This window comes from Diorhabda sublineata, chromosome 8 (assembly GCF_026230105.1).
Source record: "Diorhabda sublineata isolate icDioSubl1.1 chromosome 8, icDioSubl1.1, whole genome shotgun sequence".
In the NCBI taxonomy this organism is placed as follows: Eukaryota; Metazoa; Arthropoda; class Insecta; order Coleoptera; family Chrysomelidae; genus Diorhabda; species Diorhabda sublineata.
The window spans coordinates 693,368-719,242 of NC_079481.1; the positions used below are offsets into that span (position 1 = coordinate 693,368).

Consider the following 25,875-nt stretch of genomic DNA (forward strand, 5'->3'; position numbering starts at 1 on the left):
GGAAAACTGGATTTTGTGAAATTTCAGGTGAAAATGCAATCTTCCATTATGGGGTTACTACAAACGGTTCGCTTGATACACAGCGTTTCGCAATTTTATAATACGTCCGAAAGAACATCTGCTCTAATGGTCAAAGTAAGTTTTATTTCTGTCGATGATGGGCGATTGTCCAAATTGTTTATTTCTTGAAGATAACCAATCAGATGATCGAAACTTGTAAGGATTATATAACCTGTAGAGGACAGGAAAGTATCTGGTCGCAGGAAAGGTGTCTTATGAAGGAAAAACTCACGCAGTGCATTATTTTGAATAGAGTTTATAGGAAAACTTACGATATCGTCAAAGCGCAGTCGTTTATACCTGAACAACGACAATTCAATTTTTCGGAAAACTACGTTTTCGGAAAATTCGACGCTTTCTGTAGAAGATTGATGAAAATAATCGCCATGTTCGATCTTATTGATGATTACAGCGGCTTGTTTCAACGCAGAATGGAAGGACTGCTCTTAGGAGACGGTAAAGTATAGTAAAAAAAAATAGAAGGTAATTTTTTGAATTTATTTCTCTTGAATCGAGCGCACTTGTAAACCCTAATAAATCGATTTAACCATCGATTATCCGGAAAATCGCTTTCGGATTGAAAACATTTCGATTTTTTGACATTTCTGACTAGCTTGTATAAAAACTTTGATATTTCCGAGGCTAAATCCGAGGATAAAACGTTTATTCAAGTAACCGTTCGGTTTTTGGATAAAAAATGTGGTAATCGATTTATTTCCTTTGAATCGAGCGCACTTTTAAACCCTAATAAATCGATTTAACCATCGATTATCCGGAAAATCGCTTTCGGATTAAAAACATTTCGATTTTTTGACATTTCTGACTAGCTTGTATAAAAACTTTGATATTTCCGAGGCTAAATCCGAGGATAAAACGTTTATTCAAGTAACCGTTCGGTTTTTGGATAAAAAATGTGGTAATCGATTTATTTCCTTTGAATCGAGCGCACTTTTAAACCCTAATAAATCGATTTAACCATCGATTATCCGGAAAATCGCTTTCGGATTAAAAACATTTCGATTTTTTGACATTTCTGACTAGCTTGTATAAAAACTTTGATATTTCCGAGGCTAAATCCAAGGATAAAACGTTTATTCAAGTAACCGTTCGGTTTTTGGATAAAAAATGTGGTAATTGATATATTTCCTTTGAATCGAGCGCACTTTTAAACCCTAATAAATCGATTTAACCATCGATTATCCGAAAAATCGCTTTCGGATTGAAAATATTTCGATTTTTCGATATTTCTGATTCGATTGTATAAGAACTTCAATATTTCCGAGGCTAAATCCGAGGATAAAACGTTTATTCAAGTAACCGTTCGGTTTTTGGATAAAAAATGTGGTAATTGATATATTTCCTTTGAATCGAGCGCACTTTTAAACCCTAATAAATCGATTTAACCATCGATTATCCGAAAAATCGCTTTCGGATTGAAAATATTTCGATTTTTCGATATTTCTGATTCGATTGTATAAGAACTTCAATATTTCCGAGGCTAAATCCGAGGATAAAACGTTTATTCAAGTAACCGTTCGGTTTTTGGATAAAAAATGTGGTAATCGATTTATTTCCTTTGAATCGAGCGCACTTTTAAACCCTAATAAATCGATTTAACCATCGATTATCCGGAAAATCGCTTTCGGATTAAAAACATTTCGATTTTTTGACATTTCTGACTAGCTTGTATAAAAACTTTGATATTTCCGAGGCTAAATCCGAGGATAAAACGTTTATTCAAGTAACCGTTCGGTTTTTGGATAAAAAATGTGGTAATCGATTTATTTCCTTTGAATCGAGCGCACTTTTAAACCCTAATAAATCGATTTAACCATCGATTATCCGGAAAATCGCTTTCGGATTAAAAACATTTCGATTTTTTGACATTTCTGACTAGCTTGTATAAAAACTTTGATATTTCCGAGGCTAAATCCGAGGATAAAACGTTTATTCAAGTAACCGTTCGGTTTTTGGATAAAAAATGTGGTAATCGATTTATTTCCTTTGAATCGAGCGCACTTTTAAACCCTAATAAATCGATTTAACCATCGATTATCCGGAAAATCGCTTTCGGATTAAAAACATTTCGATTTTTTGACATTTCTGACTAGCTTGTATAAAAACTTTGATATTTCCGAGGCTAAATCCAAGGATAAAACGTTTATTCAAGTAACCGTTCGGTTTTTGGATAAAAAATGTGGTAATCGATCTATTATCCTTGAATCGAGCGCACTTTTAAACCCTAATAAATCGATTTAACCATCGATTATCCGGAAAATCGCTTTCGGATTAAAAACATTTCGATTTTTTGACATTTCTGACTAGCTTGTATAAAAACTTTGATATTTCCGAGGCTAAATCCGAGGATAAAACGTTTATTCAAGTAACCGTTCGGTTTTTGGATAAAAAATGTGGTAATCGATTTATTTCCTTTGAATCGAGCGCACTTTTAAACCCTAATAAATCGATTTAACCATCGATTATCCGGAAAATCGCTTTCGGATTAAAAACATTTCGATTTTTTGACATTTCTGACTAGCTTGTATAAAAACTTTGATATTTCCGAGGCTAAATCCAAGGATAAAACGTTTATTCACGTAACCGTTCGGTTTTTGGATAAAAAATGTGGTAATTGATATATTTCCTTTGAATCGAGCGCACTTTTAAACCCTAATAAATCGATTTAACCATCGATTATCCGAAAAATCGCTTTCGGATTGAAAATATTTCGATTTTTCGATATTTCTGATTCGATTGTATAAGAACTTCAATATTTCCGAGACTAAATCCAAGGATAAAACGTTTATTCAAGTAACCGTTCGGTTTTTGGATAAAAAATGTGGTAATCGATATATTTCCTTTGAATCGAGCGCACTTTTAAACCCTAATAAATCGATTTAAACAATCGATTATCCGAAATATCGCTTTCGGATTGAAAACATTTCGATTTTTCGATATTTCTGATTCGATTGTATAAGAACTTCAATATTTCCGAGACTAAATCCAAGGATAAAACGTTTATTCAAGTAACCGTTCGGTTTTTGGATAAAAAATGTGGTAATCGATATATTTCCTTTGAATCGAGCGCACTTTTAAACCCTAATAAATCGATTTAAACAATCGATTATCCGAAATATCGCTTTCGGATTGAAAACATTTCGATTTTTCGATATTTCTGATTCGATTGTATAAGAACTTCAATATTTCCGAGACTAAATCCAAGGATTCATTTCTAATTGTTTCAATTTGTTATTTGTACGAAATATATTCAGACTGAAAGTTAAAATGGAAGATATTTGAAACGTCCAACGACTTTTGGTGATGTGTTCGAACAAAAACGTTTTCGAACGGTCAAAACATCGAATTTATGAACCATCCCTCGTACAGTACACCTGATGACTCCTTTTTATTCCTTTAAATCGAAAATAATTCAACACGTTACGAATATTTGATTCATTTGATTATTTCGAAACTTTAGTAGCAACCCTCGTAATTAATCGATTTATACAATTTCGAATTTCAAATTTTGAAACTTCGTTTTTAATTTGTAGCTTTAGAGGAAGCCATCCAAAAATTCGGGGAGATCAAACAAATCGTCACGAATAAAACGTACGATTATTTAGATCATCGAAACAACGAATTCGAATCGGATTTCGAAATGTTTTTGACGAATACCGAACAATTAAGGCGGGGCGTAGCGGAATCGATCGAAAAAAATTTCGATAGCGTTTGGGAAACGCCACAAGGCATACGTTTTTTGACCAGATTCGAAAAGGTTCGTAAATTTACCAAGGTTAATCAAAAAGAAAAAGTTCTACTTTGAAAACAACGAAAATTTCGAAAATAAAAATCAAGTTACAGTCCTAGTGGACTATTATTTGCGAATTTAGGTCTCATCAGTACAATGTAATTCGTTATTGTCTAAAATTAGTGATGGAAATAATTTTTTTTATTGATATTTTCAAATATAGGTCAGTGAAAAAATTCCTTTGGTCAAAATGGAGGAAAAATACGAGAGGATATTGAAATATTGCGAAAAGGAAGTGGAAAGGATAGTGAAAATGTATAAAAAACAAAAAGATGATCCTCCCATTTCGAATTTGTTTCCGCCGATTGCCGGTAAATACAATTTTTGATAATTTTGTAAAACTAACGCAAAATTCGACTTTTTCGAACGCGTTTTTGATAATTCGACTTTACACACTGTTTTTCGAACGCACTCTTCTTCTTTTTCACAGAGATTCTGTATAAAATATACGAGGCTTTAAAAAAATGAAGGAATCATTACAAAGTAACCAATTTACTAAAAATGGAACGATTTGGAATATTTCTTTAAACAAAACGAATGTTATTAGTTAGTTTTAATTGAAAATTCCATTACAGGCAGGATAAAATGGTCTAGAGCTCTAGTTTCCCATTTAGAAGAACTTTTAACTAGTGTAACGACACATCACATATTAAAAAATCTTCCGGCTACCGTGGAATTATCCAAAAAACACAGGATAGCAGAAACTATGTTGAAGACGTTCGAAACTGATATGGTGGCTCTGTGGATGAATCAACACGTCAGTATGAACAATTTTTTCTTTTATAAACTTGTTAAACTAAAACATCTCGAAACGTACGTTGTATGTTATTCAATGTTATAACCTCCAGCGTATTTCTCCTCCAAGTGCAGTTCCCCAGGTGCGACTGAGCAAGCGTCCTCCATGTACAGATCTTCTAAGAAATCGTATCGAAAGTTATTTTCCTCTAGGAATTGCTACGAGGTTCGTCGCTCTATTCTACAACAAAGTACCTAGCACCGAGCCTTGTGGTACCCCTCCAGTAACTTTGTCCTCCTTGGGGTCTTTCTGTGTCGTATTTTTAATATTCTAACGGTGAATTCGTAGGCTACCATCTTCTGTAGGTATCCTGGGACGTCAGTCTGTTAAACCTAACGAATCCAGGAATCGATTGAGGTTCGAAGATGGTTCTTACCTAGGTCAATTGATTCAACAGATTTTCTTTGGTTATCTCATTCAAAATTGGTATGGAAACTTTGAATTAATAAATTGGTTAGGCCTTATAAGACATGGCGAGACCTGTAAAGGAAATAGGTTACTCAAACCAGCTTCAGCTTCAAACTTATCAAATTAGTCATTATTTTCGTTCAAAAATAATAACTTGAGCAGATGGTAGCTTCGAGGTGACGAAACTACCACCAATTACTTGGGAATTAACTGGAGCTTCAATAAAATCTCATGCTTACAGTCTGCAAGCTGGACCTGGAGCTAAGAAGGAGTCTTTCAACCTGCAGGACGAAATTTAGTTGTCCGTAAGCTCCATTTCTACAAAATTACTTAGTCCTTTGAAAAGATGAGTTACTCAAACCAGCTTCAGCTTCAAACTTGTCTAAATAGTCATTATTTTCGTTCAAAAACAATAACTTGAGCTGTTGATAGCTTCGAGGTGACGAAACTACCACCAATTACTTGGGAATTAACTGGAACTTCAATTAAATCTCATGCTTACAGTCTGCAAGCTGGACCTGGAGCTAAGAACGAGTCTTTCAACCTGCAGGACGAAATTTAGTTGTTCGTAAGCTCTATTTCTACAAAATTACTTAGTCCTTTGAAAAGATGAGTTACTCAAACCAGCTTCAGCTTCAAACTTGTCTAAATAGTCATTATTTTCGTCCAACAACAATAACTTGAGCAGTTGGTAGCTTCGAGGTGACGAAACTACCACCAATTACTTGGGAATTAACTGGAACTTCAATAAAATCTCATGCTTACAGTCTGCAAGCTGGACCTGGAGCTAAGAACGAGTCTTTCAACCTGCAGGACGAAATTTAGTTGTTCGTAAGCTCCATTTCTACAAAATTACTTAGTCCTTTGAAGAGATGAGTTACTCGAACCAGCTTCAGCTTCAAACTTATCTAAATAGTCATTATTTTCGTTCAAAAACAATAACTTGAGCTGTTGATAGCTTCGAGGTGACGAAACTACCACCAATTACTTGGGAATTAACTGGAACTTCAATAAAATCTCATGCTTACAGTCTGCAAGCTGGACCTGGAGCTAAGAACGAGTCTTTCAACCTGCAGGACGAAATTTAGTTGTTCGTAAGCTCCATTTCTACAAAATTACTTAGTCCTTTGAAAAGATGAGTTACTCAAACCAGCTTCAGCTTCAAACTTGTCTAAATAGTCATTATTTTCGTCCAACAACAATAACTTGAGCAGTTGGTAGCTTCGAGGTGACGTATTTTTAATATTCTATCGGTGAATTCGTAGGCTACCATCTTCTGTAGGTATCCTGGGACGTCAGTCTGTTAAACCTAACGAATCCAGGAATCGATTGAGGTTCGAAGATGGTTCTTACCTAGGTCAATTGATTCAACATATTTTTTTTGGTTATCTCATTCAAAATTGGTATGGAAACTTTGAATTACCAGCTGGGATTAACGAAAAATCTTCAAATTAATAAATTGGTTAGGCCTTATAAGACATGGCGAGACCTGTAAAGGAAATATTTTCAGATATCCGAGGTGGATCCTTGTTTGCTGAGGAACCTTTTGACTATTTGTCAAGATCAACAAAAATTGAAAGTCAATATCCACCCGGTTATACCGTTATTGATTAAAGAATCAGATTTAATGATCAAAATGAAATTACCGATACCGATGGTTGCTTTGACGCTTTATACTAAACAAGATCATTTTAATTTGGTGATCGATTCTTTACAAGTAAGTTTATAGCAGAATATTTTGATTTTACCTACTAATACAGGTATTTATGCGTGTTATTGGTTTTCGGTTAGGATATACATCATTATATATATTAGTTTATCGTCGAGGAACCTTTTGTTTTATTTTCGTTTGCAGTTTTTGATCGACGACTTTTTAAAAGCCGTTAAAAGTGTAAAATTAGAAGTAAGGCCACTATTTTTACCGCATTTGATCAAATTAACTCATAAAATCGAGCCCGGTTTGACCAAACTCAATTGGGTATCGCCCGATTGGCAACAGTTTATCGATAAAGGAAATATTGCGATCGGCAATTTCAAAGAACTGGTAAGTACGTGTCTAAATTGTCTGTTTATCTGTTAGATATCTTTGGAGTTTATTTTGTTTTAGACCGACAGAGTTCACGATATCTACGAAAACAGAGTCCTGCAAGTATTGGAAAGCATGCAGGTCATACAACTTTATGCTTTGCCGGATATCGGCGAAGAGCCGTGGACCGTCGATATGTTCTGTAACAAAATCGATACTATTTGCAGAAATTCTGCCATAGAACTACATAAAAAAAGTTTGATGGTAGAGGAAGCCGTTGAAGAGATACTATCGTTAGTGAAAAGGGCCAATATCGATGCTCAATGCAGCTTAGACGAAGAAAGCTTCGCGTTCGAAGGTAAACTAGTCAAACTTCATGTTTTACACATTATTACCTTCAGTAGATGTCACTTTGATAGTAAGGAACTGCCCTTTTTAAATGTCACTTTAGTTTTTTTTATAAAACTCAGAATAAGTCTCCCAGCTTGAACTGCAGGTCGAAATCTAGTCCTTTGAGCAAATAGGTTACTCAAACCAGCTTCAGCTTCAAACTTGTCTAAATAGTCATTCTTCGAGATGACGAAACTACCACTAAGTGCTTGGGAATTAAATGGAGCTTCAATAAAATCACATGCTTACAGTCTGCAAGATGGACCTGGAGCTAAGAACGAGTCTTTCAACCTGCAGGTCGAAATTTAGTTGTCCGTAAGCTCCATTTCTACAAAATTACTTAGTCCTTTGAGCAAATAGGTTACTCAAACCAGCGTCAGCTTCAAACTTGTCTAAATAGTCATTATTTTCGTTCAAAAACAATAGCTTGAGCTGTTGGTAGCTTCGAGATGACAAAACTACCACCAATTACTTGAGAATTAACTGGAGCTTCAATAAAATCTCATGCTTACAGTCTGCAAGCTGGACCTGGAGCTAAGAACGAGTCTTTCAACCTGCAGGTCGACATCTAGTTGTTCGTAAGCTCCATTTCTACAAAATTACTTAGTCCTTTGAGCAAATAGGTTACTCCAACCAGCTTCAGCTTCAAACTTGTCAAATTAGTCATTCTTTCCGTTCAAAAATAATAACTTGAGCTGTTGGTAGCTTCGAGGTGACGAAACTACCACCAATTACTTGAGAATTAACTGGAGCTTCAATAAAATCTCATGCTTACAGTCTGCAAGCTGGACCTGGAGCTAAGAACGAGTCTTTCAACCTGCAGGTCGACATCTAGTTGTTCGTAAGCTCCATTTCTACAAAATTACTTAGTCCTTTGAGCAAATAGGTTACTCCAACCAGCTTCAGCTTCAAACTTGTCAAATTAGTCATTCTTTCCGTTCAAAAATAATAACTTGAGCTGTTGGTAGCTTCGAGGTGACGAAACTACCACCAATTACTTGAGAATTAACTGGAGCTTCAATAAAATCTCATGCTTACAGTCTGCAAGCTGGACCTGGAGCTAAGAACGAGTCTTTCAACCTGCAGGTCGACATCTAGTTGTTCGTAAGCTCCATTTCTACAAAATTACTTAGTCCTTTGAGCAAATAGGTTACTCCAACCAGCTTCAGCTTCAAACTTGTCAAATTAGTCATTCTTTCCGTACAAAAATAATAACTTGAGCTGTTGGTAGCTTCGAGGTGACGAAACTACCACCAATTACTTGAGAATTAACTGGAGCTTCAATAAAATCTCATGCTTACAGTCTGCAAGCTGGACCTGGAGCTAAGAACGAGTCTTTCAACCTGCAGGTCGAAATCTAGTTGTTCGTAAGCTCCATTTCTACAAAATTACTTAGTCCTTTGAGCAAATAGGTTACTCAAACCAGCGCCAGCTTCAAACTTGTCTAAATAGTCATTATTTTCGTTCAAAAACAATAGCTTGAGCTGTTGGTAGCTTCGAGATGACAAAACTACCACTAACTGCTTGGAAATTAACTGGAGCTTCAATAAAATCTCATGCTTACAGTCTGCAAGCTGGACCTGGAGCTAAGAACGAGTCTTTCAACCTGCAGGTCGACATCTAGTTGTTCGTAAGCTCCATTTCTACAAAATTACTTAGTCCTTTGAGCAAATAGGTTACTCCAACCAGCTTCAGCTTCAAACTTGTCAAATTAGTCATTCTTTCCGTTCAAAAATAATAACTTGAGCTGTTGGTAGCTTCGAGGTGACGAAACTACCACCAATTACTTGAGAATTAACTGGAGCTTCAATAAAATCTCATGCTTACAGTCTGCAAGCTGGACCTGGAGCTAAGAACGAGTCTTTCAACCTGCAGGTCGACATCTAGTTGTTCGTAAGCTCCATTTCTACAAAATTACTTAGTCCTTTGAGCAAATAGGTTACTCCAACCAGCTTCAGCTTCAAACTTGTCTAAATAGTCATTATTTTCGTTCAAAAACAATAGCTTGAGCTGTTGGTAGCTTCGAGATGACAAAACTACCACTAAGTGCTTGGAAATTAACTGGAGCTTCAATAAAATCTCATGCTTACAGTCTGCAAGCTGGACCTGGAGCTAAGAACGAGTCTTTCAACCTGCAGGTCGACATCTAGTTGTTCGTAAGCTCCATTTCTACAAAATTACTTAGTCCTTTGAGCAAATAGGTTACTCCAACCAGCTTCAGCTTCAAACTTGTCAAATTAGTCATTCTTTCCGTTCAAAAATAATAACTTGAGCTGTTGGTAGCTTCGAGGTGACGAAACTACCACCAATTACTTGAGAATTAACTGGAGCTTCAATAAAATCTCATGCTTACAGTCTGCAAGCTGGACCTGGAGCTAAGAACGAGTCTTTCAACCTGCAGGTCGACATCTAGTTGTTCGTAAGCTCCATTTCTACAAAATTACTTAGTCCTTTGAGCAAATAGGTTACTCCAACCAGCTTCAGCTTCAAACTTGTCAAATTAGTCATTCTTTCCGTTCAAAAATAATAACTTGAGCTGTTGGTAGCTTCGAGGTGACGAAACTACCACCAATTACTTGAGAATTAACTGGAGCTTCAATAAAATCTCATGCTTACAGTCTGCAAGCTGGACCTGGAGCTAAGAACGAGTCTTTCAACCTGCAGGTCGAAATCTAGTTGTTCGTAAGCTCCATTTCTACAAAATTACTTAGTCCTTTGAGCAAATAGGTTACTCAAACCAGCGCCAGCTTCAAACTTGTCTAAATAGTCATTATTTTCGTTCAAAAACAATAGCTTGAGCTGTTGGTAGCTTCGAGATGACAAAACTACCACTAAGTGCTTGGAAATTAACTGGAGCTTCAATAAAATCTCATGCTTACAGTCTGCAAGCTGGACCTGGAGCTAAGAACGAGTCTTTCAACCTGCAGGTCGACATCTAGTTGTTCGTAAGCTCCATTTCTACAAAATTACTTAGTCCTTTGAGCAAATAGGTTACTCCAACCAGCTTCAGCTTCAAACTTGTCAAATTAGTCATTCTTTTCGTTCAAAAATAATAACTTGAGCTGTTGGTAGCTTCGAGGTGACGAAACTACCACCAATTACTTGAGAATTAACTGGAGCTTCAATAAAATCTCATGCTTACAGTCTGCAAGCTGGACCTGGAGCTAAGAACGAGTCTTTCAACCTGCAGGTCGAAATCTAGTTGTTCGTAAGCTCCATTTCTACAAAATTACTTAGTCCTTTGAGCAAATAGGTTACTCAAACCAGCGTCAGCTTCAAACTTGTCTAAATAGTCATTATTTTCGTTCAAAAACAATAGCTTGAGCTGTTGGTAGCTTCGAGATGACAAAACTACCACTAAGTGCTTGGAAATTAACTGGAGCTTCAATAAAATCTCATGCTTACAGTCTGCAAGCTGGACCTGGAGCTAAGAACGAGTCTTTCAACCTGCAGGTCGACATCTAGTTGTTCGTAAGCTCCATTTCTACAAAATTACTTAGTCCTTTGAGCAAATAGGTTACTCCAACCAGCTTCAGCTTCAAACTTGTCAAATTAGTCATTCTTTTCGTTCAAAAATAATAACTTGAGCTGTTGGTAGCTTCGAGGTGACGAAACTACCACCAATTACTTGAGAATTAACTGGAGCTTCAATAAAATCTCATGCTTACAGTCTGCAAGCTGGACCTGGAGCTAAGAACGAGTCTTTCAACCTGCAGGTCGAAATCTAGTTGTTCGTAAGCTCCATTTCTACAAAATTACTTAGTCCTTTGAGCAAATAGGTTACTCCAACCAGCTTCAGCTTCAAACTTGTCAAATTAGTCATTCTTTCCGTTCAAAAATAATAACTTGAGCTGTTGGTAGCTTCGAGGTGACGAAACTACCACCAATTACTTGAGAATTAACTGGAGCTTCAATAAAATCTCATGCTTACAGTCTGCAAGGTGGACCTGGAGCTAAGAACGAGTCTTTCAACCTGCAGGTCGAAATCTAGTTGTTCGTAAGCTCCATTTCTACAAAATTACTTAGTCCTTTGAGCAAATAGATTACTCCAACCAGCTTCAGCTTCAAACTTGTCAAATTAGTCATTCTTTTCGTTCAAAAATAATAACTTGAGCTGTTGGTAGCTTCGAGGTGACGAAACTACCACCAATTACTTGAGAATTAACTGGAGCTTCAATAAAATCTCATGCTTACAGTCTGCAAGCTGGACCTGGAGCTAAGAACGAGTCTTTCAACCTGCAGGTCGAAATCTAGTTGTTCGTAAGCTCCATTTCTACAAAATTACTTAGTCCTTTGAGCAAATAGGTTACTCAAACCAGCGTCAGCTTCAAACTTGTCTAAATAGTCATTATTTTCGTTCAAAAACAATAGCTTGAGCTGTTGGTAGCTTCGAGATGACAAAACTACCACTAAGTGCTTGGAAATTAACTGGAGCTTCAATAAAATCTCATGCTTACAGTCTGCAAGCTGGACCTGGAGCTAAGAACGAGTCTTTCAACCTGCAGGTCGACATCTAGTTGTTCGTAAGCTCCATTTCTACAAAATTACTTAGTCCTTTGAGCAAATAGGTTACTCCAACCAGCTTCAGCTTCAAACTTGTCAAATTAGTCATTCTTTCCGTTCAAAAATAATAACTTGAGCTGTTGGTAGCTTCGAGGTGACGAAACTACCACCAATTACTTGGGAATTAACTGGAGCTTCAATAAAATCACATGCTTACAGTCTGCAAGATGGACCTGGAGCTAAGAACGAGTCTTTCAACCTGAAGGTCGAAATCTAGTTGTTCGTAAGCTCCATTTCTACAAAATTACTTAGTCCTTTGAGCAAATAGGTTACTCAAACCAGCGTCAGCTTCAAACTTGTCTAAATTGTCATTATTTTCGTTCAAAAACAATAGCTTGAGCTGTTGGTAGCTTCGAGATGACAAAACTACCACTAAGTGCTTGGAAATTAACTGGAGCTTCAATAAAATCTCATGCTTACAGTCTGCAAGCTGGACCTGGAGCTAAGAACGAGTCTTTCAACCTGCAGGTCGACATCTAGTTGTTCGTAAGCTCCATTTCTACAAAATTACTTAGTCCTTTGAGCAAATAGGTTACTCCAACCAGCTTCAGCTTCAAACTTGTCAAATTAGTCATTCTTTTCGTTCAAAAATAATAACTTGAGCTGTTGGTAGCTTCGAGGTGACGAAACTACCACCAATTACTTGGGAATTAACTGGAGCTTCAATTCAATCTCATGCTTACAGTCTGCAAGCTGGACCTGGAGCTAAGAACGAGTCTTTCAACCTGCAGGTCGAAATCTAGTTGTTCGTAAGCTCCATTTCTACAAAATTATTTAGTCCTTTGAGCAAATAGGTTACTCCAACCAGCTTCAGCTTCAAACTTGTCAAATTAGTCATTCTTTCCGTTCAAAAATAATAACTTGAGCTGTTGGTAGCTTCGAGGTGACGAAACTACCACCAATTACTTGGGAATTAACTGGAGCTTCAATTCAATCTCATGCTTACAGTCTGCAAGCTGGACCTGGAGCTAAGAACGAGTCTTTCAACCTGCAGGTCGAAATCTAGTTGTTCGTAAGCTCCATTTCTACAAAATTACTTAGTCCTTTGAGCAAATAGGTTACTCCAACCAGCTTCAGCTTCAAACTTGTCAAATTAGTCATTCTTTCCGTTCAAAAATAATAACTTGAGCTGTTGGTAGCTTCGAGGTGACGAAACTACCACCAATTACTTGGGAATTAACTGGAACTTCAATAAAATCTCATGCTTACAGTCTGCAAGCTGGACCTGGAGCTAAGAACGAGTCTTTCAACCTGCAGGTCGAAATCTAGTTGTTCGTAAGCTCCATTTCTACAAAATTACTTAGTCCTTTGAGCAAATAGGTTACTCAAACCAGCGTCAGCTTCAAACTTGTCTAAATAGTCATTATTTTCGTTCAAAAACAATAGCTTGAGCTGTTGGTAGCTTCGAGATGACAAAACTACCACTAAGTGCTTGGAAATTAACTGGAGCTTCAATAAAATCTCATGCTTACAGTCTGCAAGCTGGACCTGGAGCTAAGAACGAGTCTTTCAACCTGCAGGTCGACATCTAGTTGTTCGTAAGCTCCATTTCTACAAAATTACTTAGTCCTTTGAGCAAATAGGTTACTCCAACCAGCTTCAGCTTCAAACTTGTCAAATTAGTCATTCTTTCCGTTCAAAAATAATAACTTGAGCTGTTGGTAGCTTCGAGGTGACGAAACTACCACCAATTACTTGGGAATTAACTGGAGCTTCAATAAAATCACATGCTTACAGTCTGCAAGATGGACCTGGAGCTAAGAACGAGTCTTTCAACCTGAAGGTCGAAATCTAGTTGTTCGTAAGCTCCATTTCTACAAAATTACTTAGTCCTTTGAGCAAATAGGTTACTCAAACCAGCGTCAGCTTCAAACTTGTCTAAATAGTCATTATTTTCGTTCAAAAACAATAGCTTGAGCTGTTGGTAGCTTCGAGATGACAAAACTACCACTAAGTGCTTGGAAATTAACTGGAGCTTCAATAAAATCTCATGCTTACAGTCTGCAAGCTGGACCTGGAGCTAAGAACGAGTCTTTCAACCTGCAGGTCGACATCTAGTTGTTCGTAAGCTCCATTTCTACAAAATTACTTAGTCCTTTGAGCAAATAGGTTACTCCAACCAGCTTCAGCTTCAAACTTGTCAAATTAGTCATTCTTTTCGTTCAAAAATAATAACTTGAGCTGTTGGTAGCTTCGAGGTGACGAAACTACCACCAATTACTTGGGAATTAACTGGAGCTTCAATTCAATCTCATGCTTACAGTCTGCAAGCTGGACCTGGAGCTAAGAACGAGTCTTTCAACCTGCAGGTCGAAATCTAGTTGTTCGTAAGCTCCATTTCTACAAAATTATTTAGTCCTTTGAGCAAATAGGTTACTCCAACCAGCTTCAGCTTCAAACTTGTCAAATTAGTCATTCTTTCCGTTCAAAAATAATAACTTGAGCTGTTGGTAGCTTCGAGGTGACGAAACTACCACCAATTACTTGGGAATTAACTGGAGCTTCAATTCAATCTCATGCTTACAGTCTGCAAGCTGGACCTGGAGCTAAGAACGAGTCTTTCAACCTGAAGGTCGAAATCTAGTTGTTCGTAAGCTCCATTTCTACAAAATTACTTAGTCCTTTGAGCAAATAGGTTACTCCAACCAGCTTCAGCTTCAAACTTGTCAAATTAGTCATTCTTTCCGTTCAAAAATAATAACTTGAGCTGTTGGTAGCTTCGAGGTGACGAAACTACCACCAATTACTTGGGAATTAACTGGAACTTCAATAAAATCTCATGCTTACAGTCTGCAAGCTGGACCTGGAGCTAAGAACGAGTCTTTCAACCTGCAGGTCGAAATCTAGTTGTTCGTAAGCTCCATTTCTACAAAATTACTTAGTCCCTTGAGCAAATAGGTTACTCAAACCAGCGTCAGCTTCAAACTTGTCTAAATAGTCATTATTTTCGTTCAAAAACAATAGCTTGAGCTGTTGGTAGCTTCGAGATGACAAAACTACCACTAAGTGCTTGGAAATTAACTGGAGCTTCAATAAAATCTCATGCTTACAGTCTGCAAGCTGGACCTGGAGCTAAGATCAAGTCTTTCAACCTGCAGGTCGAAATCTAGTTGTTCGTAAGCTCCATTTCTACAAAATTACTCAGTCCTTTGAAAATATGAGTTACTCAAACCAGCTTCAGCTTCAAACTTATCAAATTAGTCGTTCTTTCCGTTCAAAAATAATAACTTGAGCAGATGGTAGCTTCGAGGTGACGAAACTACCACCAATTACTTGGGAATTAACTGGAGCTTCAATAAAATCTCATGCTTACAGTCTGCAAGCTGGACCTGGAACTAAGAACGAGTCTTTCAACCTGCAGGTCGAAATCTAGTTGTTCTTAAGCTCCATTTCTACAAAATTACTCAAACCAGCTTTTGATTCAGCAAAAGTTTCAAATTTGCTTGGAAACTATCAACAGCTTTTATAACGTACGTTGACAGCCTTGGATCTGGAGTATGAGCTCTAGGATTATTCCTCCTCTAGATCTTCAACTTTTTTTCATAAAGTTGATTAAAAATTTTTAATATTCCACTTGGATTATGGTAGTTCGATTGTTAAAAATGTGTCTGCAGATAACAGTTCAAAATCTAGTTGTTTCTGTTTGTGATTTCCCCCGCAAATCTCTACGATTCGTGTCTGGATTGTTGGGTGGTTACTCTGATAAAGGGTGTTGACAATATTTAGTTATCGATACCGCGTTTTTTCGATTAAACCAATCGTTGTTGGTATATGTGTAGATGAAGAAAAACATACAGATGTCAGCTCTAGTCAGCAACCATCCGATTGGTCGTTAGTTTGGGATTGTTTCGAAAAACCCCATATACTTATTGGAGGAAACGTCAACAAATCCGTCCACGATATAGTAAAAGGAGCACTAGGCGAAATGAGAAGATACTACAGTAGAAAAATCATAGATGTACTAGTTAAAGTCACTAGAACGTCCTTAGATACGTTAAGAAAACGATTTTCCATGGAACGTGAGTAAAATTCGATTGGAAATTATCGTCGGATCGATAAAAATGTTTCTGTACAGATAAAAATGAAAGAACGGCAGTTTTTAAATTGAATTCGATACTTTTGATACCGAAAGTGGCGATCAAACCAAATTTGGACGAGGTCCAGGATATTTTAGTATCGGTTGGAAAAACTGTCACTTCGGTAGCGAAGGGAGTGGGGCAATGGGCTTTAGGACCGGGACAGGTGTGTACCAAATTGATTTTTTATGAAAAAAATCAGTACGAACATAAGGAAATATCAAAAAAGTGAGATCAGAAACAACAAACAAACAAGAAAATATAATTTCTGATCCTTCAACTTCGTTTCTGACTCATTTGAAGTATTGCGGGTGTTCAAAAGTGATTTTTTTACCTAATTTGGTATTTTTAACGATGACTCATCTCTTAATTACGTATTTTTGTTTATATTTTTACGTTTCCGCGTGTTTTAACTCACCATATTACCTTTTAACTACGTCATATCGAACTGCACATCGTTAAAGTTTTTTAAACGCAACTATTTAATCACCCCGCTTGGCTCTGTGCGTTCTAGTTTGATACTAAGATGTAACTGTCTCTAATTGGAGGTTATACTAAATAGGCGATTGTTCTGATGCGAATCAACTTTTGTAAATATGAAAATATGATTCCTTATGTTCGTCTTGTATATAATTCGATTATTTTATTCTTTTCGTATGTTTCGTGACTATATGTTGGTAGAAATATTGTTTTATGATTGGCCTGATTATTTTATTTTTATTTATGTAGTGTATTAGTTCATTTTAAAGCCTTAAATCGTAACTTCAAAGAAATATATTTGTGATGAAGTTTTTAAAGGTATACTAGCTTATACCCGCGGCTTCGCTCGCATCGAATCCATTAAATAAGTATCAGAAATCATTATAATAGAAAAGAACGAACTCTGCAGCTATATTAGAACCTTGAATGTAGAAAAATTGCCAAAAACCTACAAAAATCCATAATTCCACATCGAATGTCCGCGCTTAGCTCCTCTCCAACTCAACCGATTTGAGTGTTCAAAAACTCAAAAGAAAGAAGATATTTCAACGAGTGTTCTTGAACCAAAACGAACTCTGTAGCTATATCAGAACCTGAGATATAGATCATTGAATGTAGAAAAATTGCCAAAAAATCTACAAAAATCCATAACTCCACATCGAATGTCCGCGCTTAGCTCCTCTCCAACTCAACCGATTTGAGTGTTCAAAAACTCAAAAGAAAGAAGATATTTTAACGAGTGTTCTCGAACTAAAACGAACTCTGTAGCTATATCAGAACCTGAGATATAGATCATTGAATATAGAAAAATTGCCAAAAAATCTACAAAAATCCATAACTCCACATCGAATGTCCGCGCTTAGCTCCTCTCCAACTCAACCGATTTGAGTGTTCAAAAACTTAAAAGAAAGAAAATATTTCAACGAGTGTTTTAAAACTAAAACGAACTCTGTAGCTATATCAGAACCTGAGATATAGATCATTGAATATAGAAAAATTGCCAAAAAATCTACAAAAATCCATAACTCCACATCGAATGTCCGCGCTTAGCTCCTCTCCAACTCAACCGATTTGAGTGTTCAAAAACTCAAAAGAAAGAAGATATTTCAACGAGTGTTCTTGAACCAAAACGAACTCTGTAGCTATATCAGAACCTGAGATATAGATTTTTGAATGTAGAAAAATTGCCAAAAAATTTACAAAAATCCATAACTCCACATCGAATGTCCGCGCTAAGCTCCTCTCCAACTCAACCGATTTGAGTGTTCAAAAACTCAAAAGAAAGAAAATATTTCAACGAGTGTTCTCGAACTAAAACGAACTCTGTAGCTATATCAGAACCTGAGATATAGATTTTTGAATGTAGAAAAATTGCCAAAAAATTTACAAAAATCCATAACTCCACATCGAATGTCCGCGCTTAGCTCCTCTCCAACTCAACCGATTTGAGTGTTCAAAAACTCAAAAGAAAGAAAATATTTCAACGAGTGTTTTCAAACTAAAACAAACTCTGTAGCTATATCAGAACCTGAGATATAGATCATTGAATATAGAAAAATTGCCAAAAAATCTACAAAAATCCATAACTCCACATCGAATGTCCGCGCTAAGCTCCTCTCCAACTCAACCGATTTGAGTGTTCAAAAACTCAAAAGAAAGAAGATATTTCAACGAGTGTTCTTGAACCAAAACGAACTCTGTAGCTATATCAGAACCTGAGATATAGATCATTGAATATAGAAAAATTGCCAAAAAACCTACAAAAATCCATAACTCCACATCGAATGTCCGCGCTAAGCTCCTCTCCAACTCAACCGATTTGAGTGTTCAAAAACTCAAAAGAAAGAAGGTGTTTCAACGAGTGTTTTTGAATCAAAACGAAGTCTCTATCTTGAATAGAACCTGAGAGATATTGAGGATAGAAAGTGTGTATGTGAAAAACTCCCATAAGTAATGTAGAGGGGGAAATCGCATTTGAGTATAACTTGAGAATGGTGAAAATTAGATGAAATCCGATGGTTGATGGCTGATATTTGCATCAATACCTTTCATTGAACAAAAAAAAAATTAAGCAAATCGGTTGGGTAGAACGCCAGAACGGACTCTGAATGGAAATCATCAATTTTTTTAATATATAAGATTATTACTAGATATATTCAGATTAACTATTCCTCGATTTCTTCTATTGTTTTTTCCTCTTAAAAATTAACGTTCAATTAATACTCGACGTTTTTATGAATATTATTTGCCTCATTCACTGTACTATATATCGACTGTACTAATATTAATCTATTAGCGAATTTCCGCACAACTAAATTGCATTTGACTCAAAATCAGTGCAGGTTTCTTTATTTCTATAATTATTTTTGTCCACTTTTCGAAAAAATAAATACAGGGTTATTCATTTTTATAAATAATTCGATAATATAAAAGGATAGTCCTCGAATTGACCTAGAGGCAGTTAAACAGATCCAAACGACACTTTGTATCAATTAGAAACTGTTTGTAAATATTGATAACCCTGTATTATACATATATATATATATATATATATATATATATATATATATATATATATATATATATATATATATATCAATAGTTGATTTAGTATTAATATTAATAATATTTTTTTTTCATACCACTAAACTCACTCACTCACACCACTGTATAAAATCTAATGTTAAAATACATCACTCATATCACATAACCTCACATTCTACTGCTTCCGAAAACATAACCTCACATTACTGTAAAAAATACGTACCGGGGCATGCGGCTTTGTATATACATAAAAGGCAAACACCCCGAAGAAATCAGCATGGACAAAAATTGCTGGTCCGAAATCTAGTCTAATGGATATAGTCAATCGTTCACGTTATGATCAAAAGGCTACCAACAAAACATCGATAAAAGGAAAAGAAGAAAACGTCAAGAATAGAAGAAGAAAATTATACCGTTTACTCACCGAAGAAAAACCCACCATTCCTTTACAGCAGAGGAATTTCTATAATCTAGTCATGGAAAACAAGGAAGTCATCAAAACTTTATCTTTATTGTCAACTTGTACGCAAGATATGAAACAGGTAAAATAATTTCGAAGTTTTCGAGCGCGTACGGTCCTGTTTTTTATTTACGTCTTACATTAAAACCTTCAATAATCGATTATTTGGTGTTTAATAACGAAAAAAATAAAAAAATAAGTTAAAATCGGCTTAATTTAGAACTAAAAAATCTCTCGACGGGGTGTAAATTAACAGCAGGTCCGTACTAGCTCGGATTCTACTTATAATAAAAAATATCTATTGTATTAAGCCAATTTCTATTTCTAACTATTGATTTTTTTTTCTGGAATGTCAATTTTTAAAAATTTTCTATTTGATAATACAGGAAGTGACACAATTCATAGCTAGATGGCGTGTTTACAATATTCTGTGGAGGAACGAAAAGTCGCAACGAGAATTGCTAACGGCGGTTTTAACGGAATTCGAAACGTCGCTTAGAAAACACGAAGAATTAACCGAAAGATTGGATACGGAACCGGATACGTTCGTTATAGCTAATTGCTTAGCTATTTCCACGGAAAATCTCAAATTCGGTCTTTTAACAGAAATAAAATCTTGCACGCACAGGTAATTCATCGTTATTTTGATAAAAACGATTCGATTTAGTTGTTCAAAGATATAAAATACGTTGATATTGACGTAAGACGTAACTTGAAGTCTTGTAAATCATATCCCGATAGATATTCACTTACTGAACACGTTTTTTATGAAGGATTTTCAATTGATTACAAATCTACCAGATTATTAACAACAGAAAAATACTATTGGAAACAAAATATATTGTTCAAAACTGTTTTTAATTACATTATAATAATCTACATTCGATTTTTTATATTTTTAATAAAAAGTTCAATGTTATTCGTAAGGATTATTAATCGAATTCATTCCATTTATAAATATTATGTCAACTGTCGTGTGTACTGTGTCATCCGTCATACGTCAACTGTTCCGTGTACCGTGCTCTCTATTAAGTCATCTATTGTGTTGTTTATGATCCAACCATCATACGTCAACTGTCGTTTGTCATATTCGTGTCATCTGATGTATGTAGTACATTCCACGACGTTTTCGTCTTATTATATGATACGAGGACGGTTCCAGAAGTACCTAACCCAACAAATAAAACACCAAAACATATTTATTTTTCTTCCCGAGCCGTTTTTTCGTTTTCAATCCATTGTTTTTGACTGCGTTCTATTCGTTTAGATTAGAACCAAAATATATTGTTCAAAACTGTTTTTAATTACAGTATAATAATCTATATTCGATTTTTTATATTTTTAATAAAAAGTTCAATGTTATTCGTGAAGATTATTAATCGAATTCATTCCATTTATAAATATTATGTCAACTGTCATGTGTACTGTGTCATCTGTCATACGTCAACTGTTCCGTGTACCGTGCTCTCTATTAAGTCATCTATTGTGTTGTTTATGATCCAACCATCATACGTCAACTGTCGTTTGTCATATTCGTGTCATCTGATGTATGTAGTACATTCCACGACGTTTTCGTCTTATTATATGATACGAGGACGGTTCCAGAAGTACCTAACCCAACAAATAAAACACCAAAACATATTTATTTTTCTTCCCGAGCCGTTTTTTCGTTTTCAATCCATTGTTTTTGACTGCGTTCTATTCGTTTAGATTAGAACCAAAATATATTGTTCAAAACTGTTTTTAATTACATTATAATAATCTACATTCGATTTTTTATATTTTTAATAAAAAGTTCAATGTTATTCGTAAGGATTATTAATCGAATTAATTCCATGTACAAATATTATGTCAACTGTCATGTGTACTGTGTCGTCCGTCATACGTCAACTGTTCCGTGTACCGTGCTCTCTATCAATCCATCTATTGTGTTGTTTATGATGCAACCATCATATGTCAACTGTCGTTTGTCATTTTAAACGATTATAGCGATTATATAATACGAGGAAGGTTCCAGAAGTACCTAACCCAAAACATATTTATTTTTCTTTCCGAGCCGTTTTTCCGTTTTCAATCCATTGTTTTTGACTGCGTTCTATTCGTTTAGATTAGAACCAAAATATATTGTTCAAAACTGTTTTTAATTACATTATAATAATCTACATTCGAATTTTTATATTTTTAATAAAAAGTTCAATGTTATTCGTAAGGATTATTAATCGAATTAATTCCATGTACAAATATTATGTCAACTGTCATGTGTACTGTGTCGTCCGTCATACGTCAACTGTTCCGTGTACCGTGCTCTCTATTAAGTCATCTATTGTGTTGTTTATGATCCAACCATCATACGTCAACTGTCGTTTGTCATATTCGTGTCATCTGATGTATGTAGTACATTCCACGACGTTTTCGTCTTATTATATGATACGAGGACGGTTCCAGAAGTACCTAACCCAACAAATAAAACACCAAAACATATTTATTTTTCTTTCCGAGCCGTTTTTCCGTTTTCACTCCATTGTTTTTGACTGCGTTCTATTCGTTTAGATTAGAACCAAAATATATTGTTCAAAACTGTTTTTAATTACATTATAATAATCTACATTCGAATTTTTATATTTTTAATAAAAAGTTCAATGTTATTCGTAAGGATTATTAATCGAATTCATTCCATTTATAAATATTATGTCAACTGTCGTGTGTACTGTGTCATCTGTCATACGTCAACTGTTCCGTGTACCGTGCTCTCTATTAAGTCATCTATTGTGTTGTTTATGATCCAACCATCATACGTCAACTGTCGTTTGTCATATTCGTGTCATCTGATGTATGTAGTACATTCCACGACGTTTTCGTCTTATTATATGATACGAGGACGGTTCCAGAAGTACCTAACCCAACAAATAAAACACCAAAACATATTTATTTTTCTTCCCGAGCCGTTTTTTCGTTTTCAATCCATTGTTTTTGACTGCGTTCTATTCGTTTAGATTAGAACCAAAATATATTGTTCAAAACTGTTTTTAATTACAGTATAATAATCTATATTCGATTTTTTATATTTTTAATAAAAAGTTCAATGTTATTCGTGAAGATTATCAATCGAATTCATTCCATTTATAAATATTATGTCAACTGTCATGTGTACTGTGTCATCTGTCATACGTCAACTGTTCCGTGTACCGTGCTCTCTATCAATCCATCTATTGTGTTGTTTATGATGCAACCATCATATGTCAACTGTCGTTTGTCATTTTAAACGATTATAGCGATTATATAATACGAGGAAGGTTCCAGAAGTACCTAACCCAAAACATATTTATTTATCTTTTCGGGCGGTTTCTTCGTTTTCATTCCATTGTTTTTGACAGCGATCTATTCGTTTAGATTATAACCTGAATTATTTTTTAAAGAATCGGTCAAGCGATGAAAAAGAAATACCGTCGTGAAATGGACTACGTTTACGCGGTTATAAGCGAAATGGACAGAAAATTAGATCGAACTATCAGAGATTTGGACGACGTTCGATTGATAATGGACACATTGAAAAAAATCCGGGAACAAGAAGTCGACATGGATTTAAAAATAGAGCCGGTGGAGGAGGCTTTCAACGTACTCCATCGATATAAAGTACCGGTGGAAAGGGAAGTGATAGAGCAAGTGGATAATCTTAGATACACGTGGAAACAGCTACTGGATAGAGCCATGAAAGTCCAAGCGAATCTGTTGAACATGCAGCCGCAGTTCGAACGGGATCTCAAAAATAATTTGAGCAAATTCAAACAAGATAAATTGGATTATTGTAATCAATATCGTACCGCGGGGCCGATGCAGCCCGGACTAAGTCCGCGGGAGGCTTCCGATAGGTTAATTCTCTTCCAAGTGAGTCCAAGATTATTTTTGGGGTTATTCCCATAATAGACAAACATTTTTTTTTTAGAACCGATTCGACGGTATGTGGCGCAAACTTCAAACGTACCAAAGCGGCGAAGAACTTTTCGGTTTACCGACCACCGATTACCCAGATATGGCGCAAATCAGGAAAGAATTGAATCTTCTGCAAAAACTTTATAAACTTTATAACGACGTTATCGATAGAGTGAATAGTTATTATGATATACCTTGGGGAGAAGTTAATATTGAAGAAATCAACAACGAACTTATGGAGTTTCAGAACAGATGCAGGAAGTTACCTAAAGGTAAGAACAATTTCCGATTCCATTCGATCGAAATCCCCCAGCTCGATTATACCTACGTGGGGTTTCAGGTCTAAAGGAGTGGCCGGCGTTTTTCGCTTTGAAAAAAACGATAGACGATTTCAACGACATGTGTCCTCTATTGGAATTGATGGCGAACCGAGCTATGAAGCCGAGACATTGGCAACGTATCATGGATTCCCTTAACCACGTTTTCGAGTTCGAGAGCGAAGGATTCTGTTTGAAAAACATCCTGGAAGCACCGTTACTGCAACACAAAGAAGACATCGAGGTACTCTAAATTGCGTTTTATTTTTATTATTATTATTATTCGTTTCGTCGTTTATTCCTGCAGGATATTTGTATTTCTGCCATGAAAGAAAAAGACATCGAAGCTAAATTGCGTCAAGTTACCAATGAATGGACGGTCCACGAATTGACGTTTCAAACTTTCAACAATAGAGGGGAGCTGCTTCTGAGAGGCGATACTACAGCCGAAACTATTGGGCAATTGGAAGATAGCCTCATGATATTGGGATCTCTATTATCGAACAGGTAATTAATACCTCGAAGATGTTGCTATTATAGTAGAAACGTTGTTAATTATTGAATCGTTTACTAGTAAGGATTTTTTCGAATGGGTTGAATCTTCTGTTAAAAACATCTCAAATAACTAAAATTCAAACAACTAGACACTTCGATACATCATCTCCTACGATTGCCTCGAGTTCTTATAGAATTTGAGCTAGTGGTGACTTTCTGGAAGGGATCTTTCGGAATGGGTTGAATGTTCTGTGTTAGGAAAGCTAAAAACACCTCAACGACCTAAAAATCGAACGCCTACACACTCCGATATACATCTAGTACGATTGCCTCGAGTTTTTTTAGAATTTGAGCTAGTAGTGACTTTCTGGAAGGGCTCTTTCGGAATGGGTTGAATATTCTGTGTTAGGAAAGCTAAAAACACCTCAACGACATAAAAATCGAACGCCTACACACTCCGATATACATCTAGTACGATTGCCTCGAGTTTTTTTAGAATTTGAGCTAGTGGTGACTTTCTGGAAGGGATCTTTCGGAATGGGTTGAATGTTCTGTGTTAGGAAAGCTAAAAACACCTCAACGACCTAAAAATCGAACACCTACACACTCCGATATACATCTAGTACGATTGCCTCGAGTTTTTTTAGAATTTGAGCTAGTGGTGACTTTCTGGAAGGGATCTTTCGGAATGGGTTGAATGTTCTGTGTTAGGAAAGCTAAAAACACCTCAACGACCTAAAAATCGAACACCTACACACTCCGATATACATCTAGTACGATTGCCTCGAGTTTTTTTAGAATTTGAGCTAGTGGTGACTTTCTGGAAGGGATCTTTCGGAATGGGTTGAATATTCTGTGTTAGGAAAGCTAAAAACACCTCAACGACCTAAAAATCGAACGCCTACACACTCCGATATACATCTAGTACGATTGCCTCGAGTTTTTTTAGAATTTGAGCTAGTGGTGACTTTCTGGAAGGGATCTTTCGGAATGGGTTGAATGTTCTGTGTTAGGAAAGCTAAAAACACCTCAACGACCTAAAAATCGAACGCCTACACACTCCGATATACATCTAGTACGATTGCCTCGAGTTTTTTTAGAATTTGAGCTAGTAGTGACTTTCTGGAAGGGCTCTTTCGGAATGGGTTGAATATTCTGTGTTAGGAAAGCTAAAAACACCTCAACGACATAAAAATCGAACGCCTACACACTCCGATATACATCTAGTACGATTGCCTCGAGTTTTTTTAGAATTTGAGCTAGTAGTGACTTTCTGGAAGGGCTCTTTCGGAATGGGTTGAATATTCTGTGTTAGGAAAGCTAAAAACACCTCAACGACATAAAAATCGAACGCCTACACACTCCGATATACATCTAGTACGATTGCCTCGAGTTTTTTTAGAATTTGAGCTAGTAGTGACTTTCTGGAAGGGCTCTTTCGGAATGGGTTGAATATTCTGTGTTAGGAAAGCTAAAAACACCTCAACGACATAAAAATCGAACGCCTACACACTCCGATATA

General features: G+C 36.0%; 1 protein-coding gene across 1 annotated transcript in view; it reads left to right on the forward strand.

Annotated features, from left to right (window-relative positions):
* LOC130447810 (dynein axonemal heavy chain 5) overlaps positions 1 to 25,875 on the forward strand; it is a 97,097-nt gene that overhangs the window by 16,963 nt on the left and 54,259 nt on the right. Inside the window, exons 7-22 of the mRNA XM_056784836.1 lie at positions 28 to 135; positions 192 to 516; positions 3,612 to 3,835; positions 4,032 to 4,179; positions 4,444 to 4,625; positions 6,583 to 6,789; positions 6,928 to 7,124; positions 7,188 to 7,456; positions 15,831 to 16,074; positions 16,140 to 16,293; positions 19,406 to 19,693; positions 19,998 to 20,239; positions 23,028 to 23,496; positions 23,555 to 23,813; positions 23,882 to 24,102; positions 24,166 to 24,365. Coding sequence (XP_056640814.1) covers positions 28 to 135; positions 192 to 516; positions 3,612 to 3,835; positions 4,032 to 4,179; positions 4,444 to 4,625; positions 6,583 to 6,789; positions 6,928 to 7,124; positions 7,188 to 7,456; positions 15,831 to 16,074; positions 16,140 to 16,293; positions 19,406 to 19,693; positions 19,998 to 20,239; positions 23,028 to 23,496; positions 23,555 to 23,813; positions 23,882 to 24,102; positions 24,166 to 24,365 — 3,737 coding nt within the window. The remainder of the gene's footprint in view (positions 1 to 27; positions 136 to 191; positions 517 to 3,611; positions 3,836 to 4,031; positions 4,180 to 4,443; positions 4,626 to 6,582; positions 6,790 to 6,927; positions 7,125 to 7,187; positions 7,457 to 15,830; positions 16,075 to 16,139; positions 16,294 to 19,405; positions 19,694 to 19,997; positions 20,240 to 23,027; positions 23,497 to 23,554; positions 23,814 to 23,881; positions 24,103 to 24,165; positions 24,366 to 25,875) is intronic.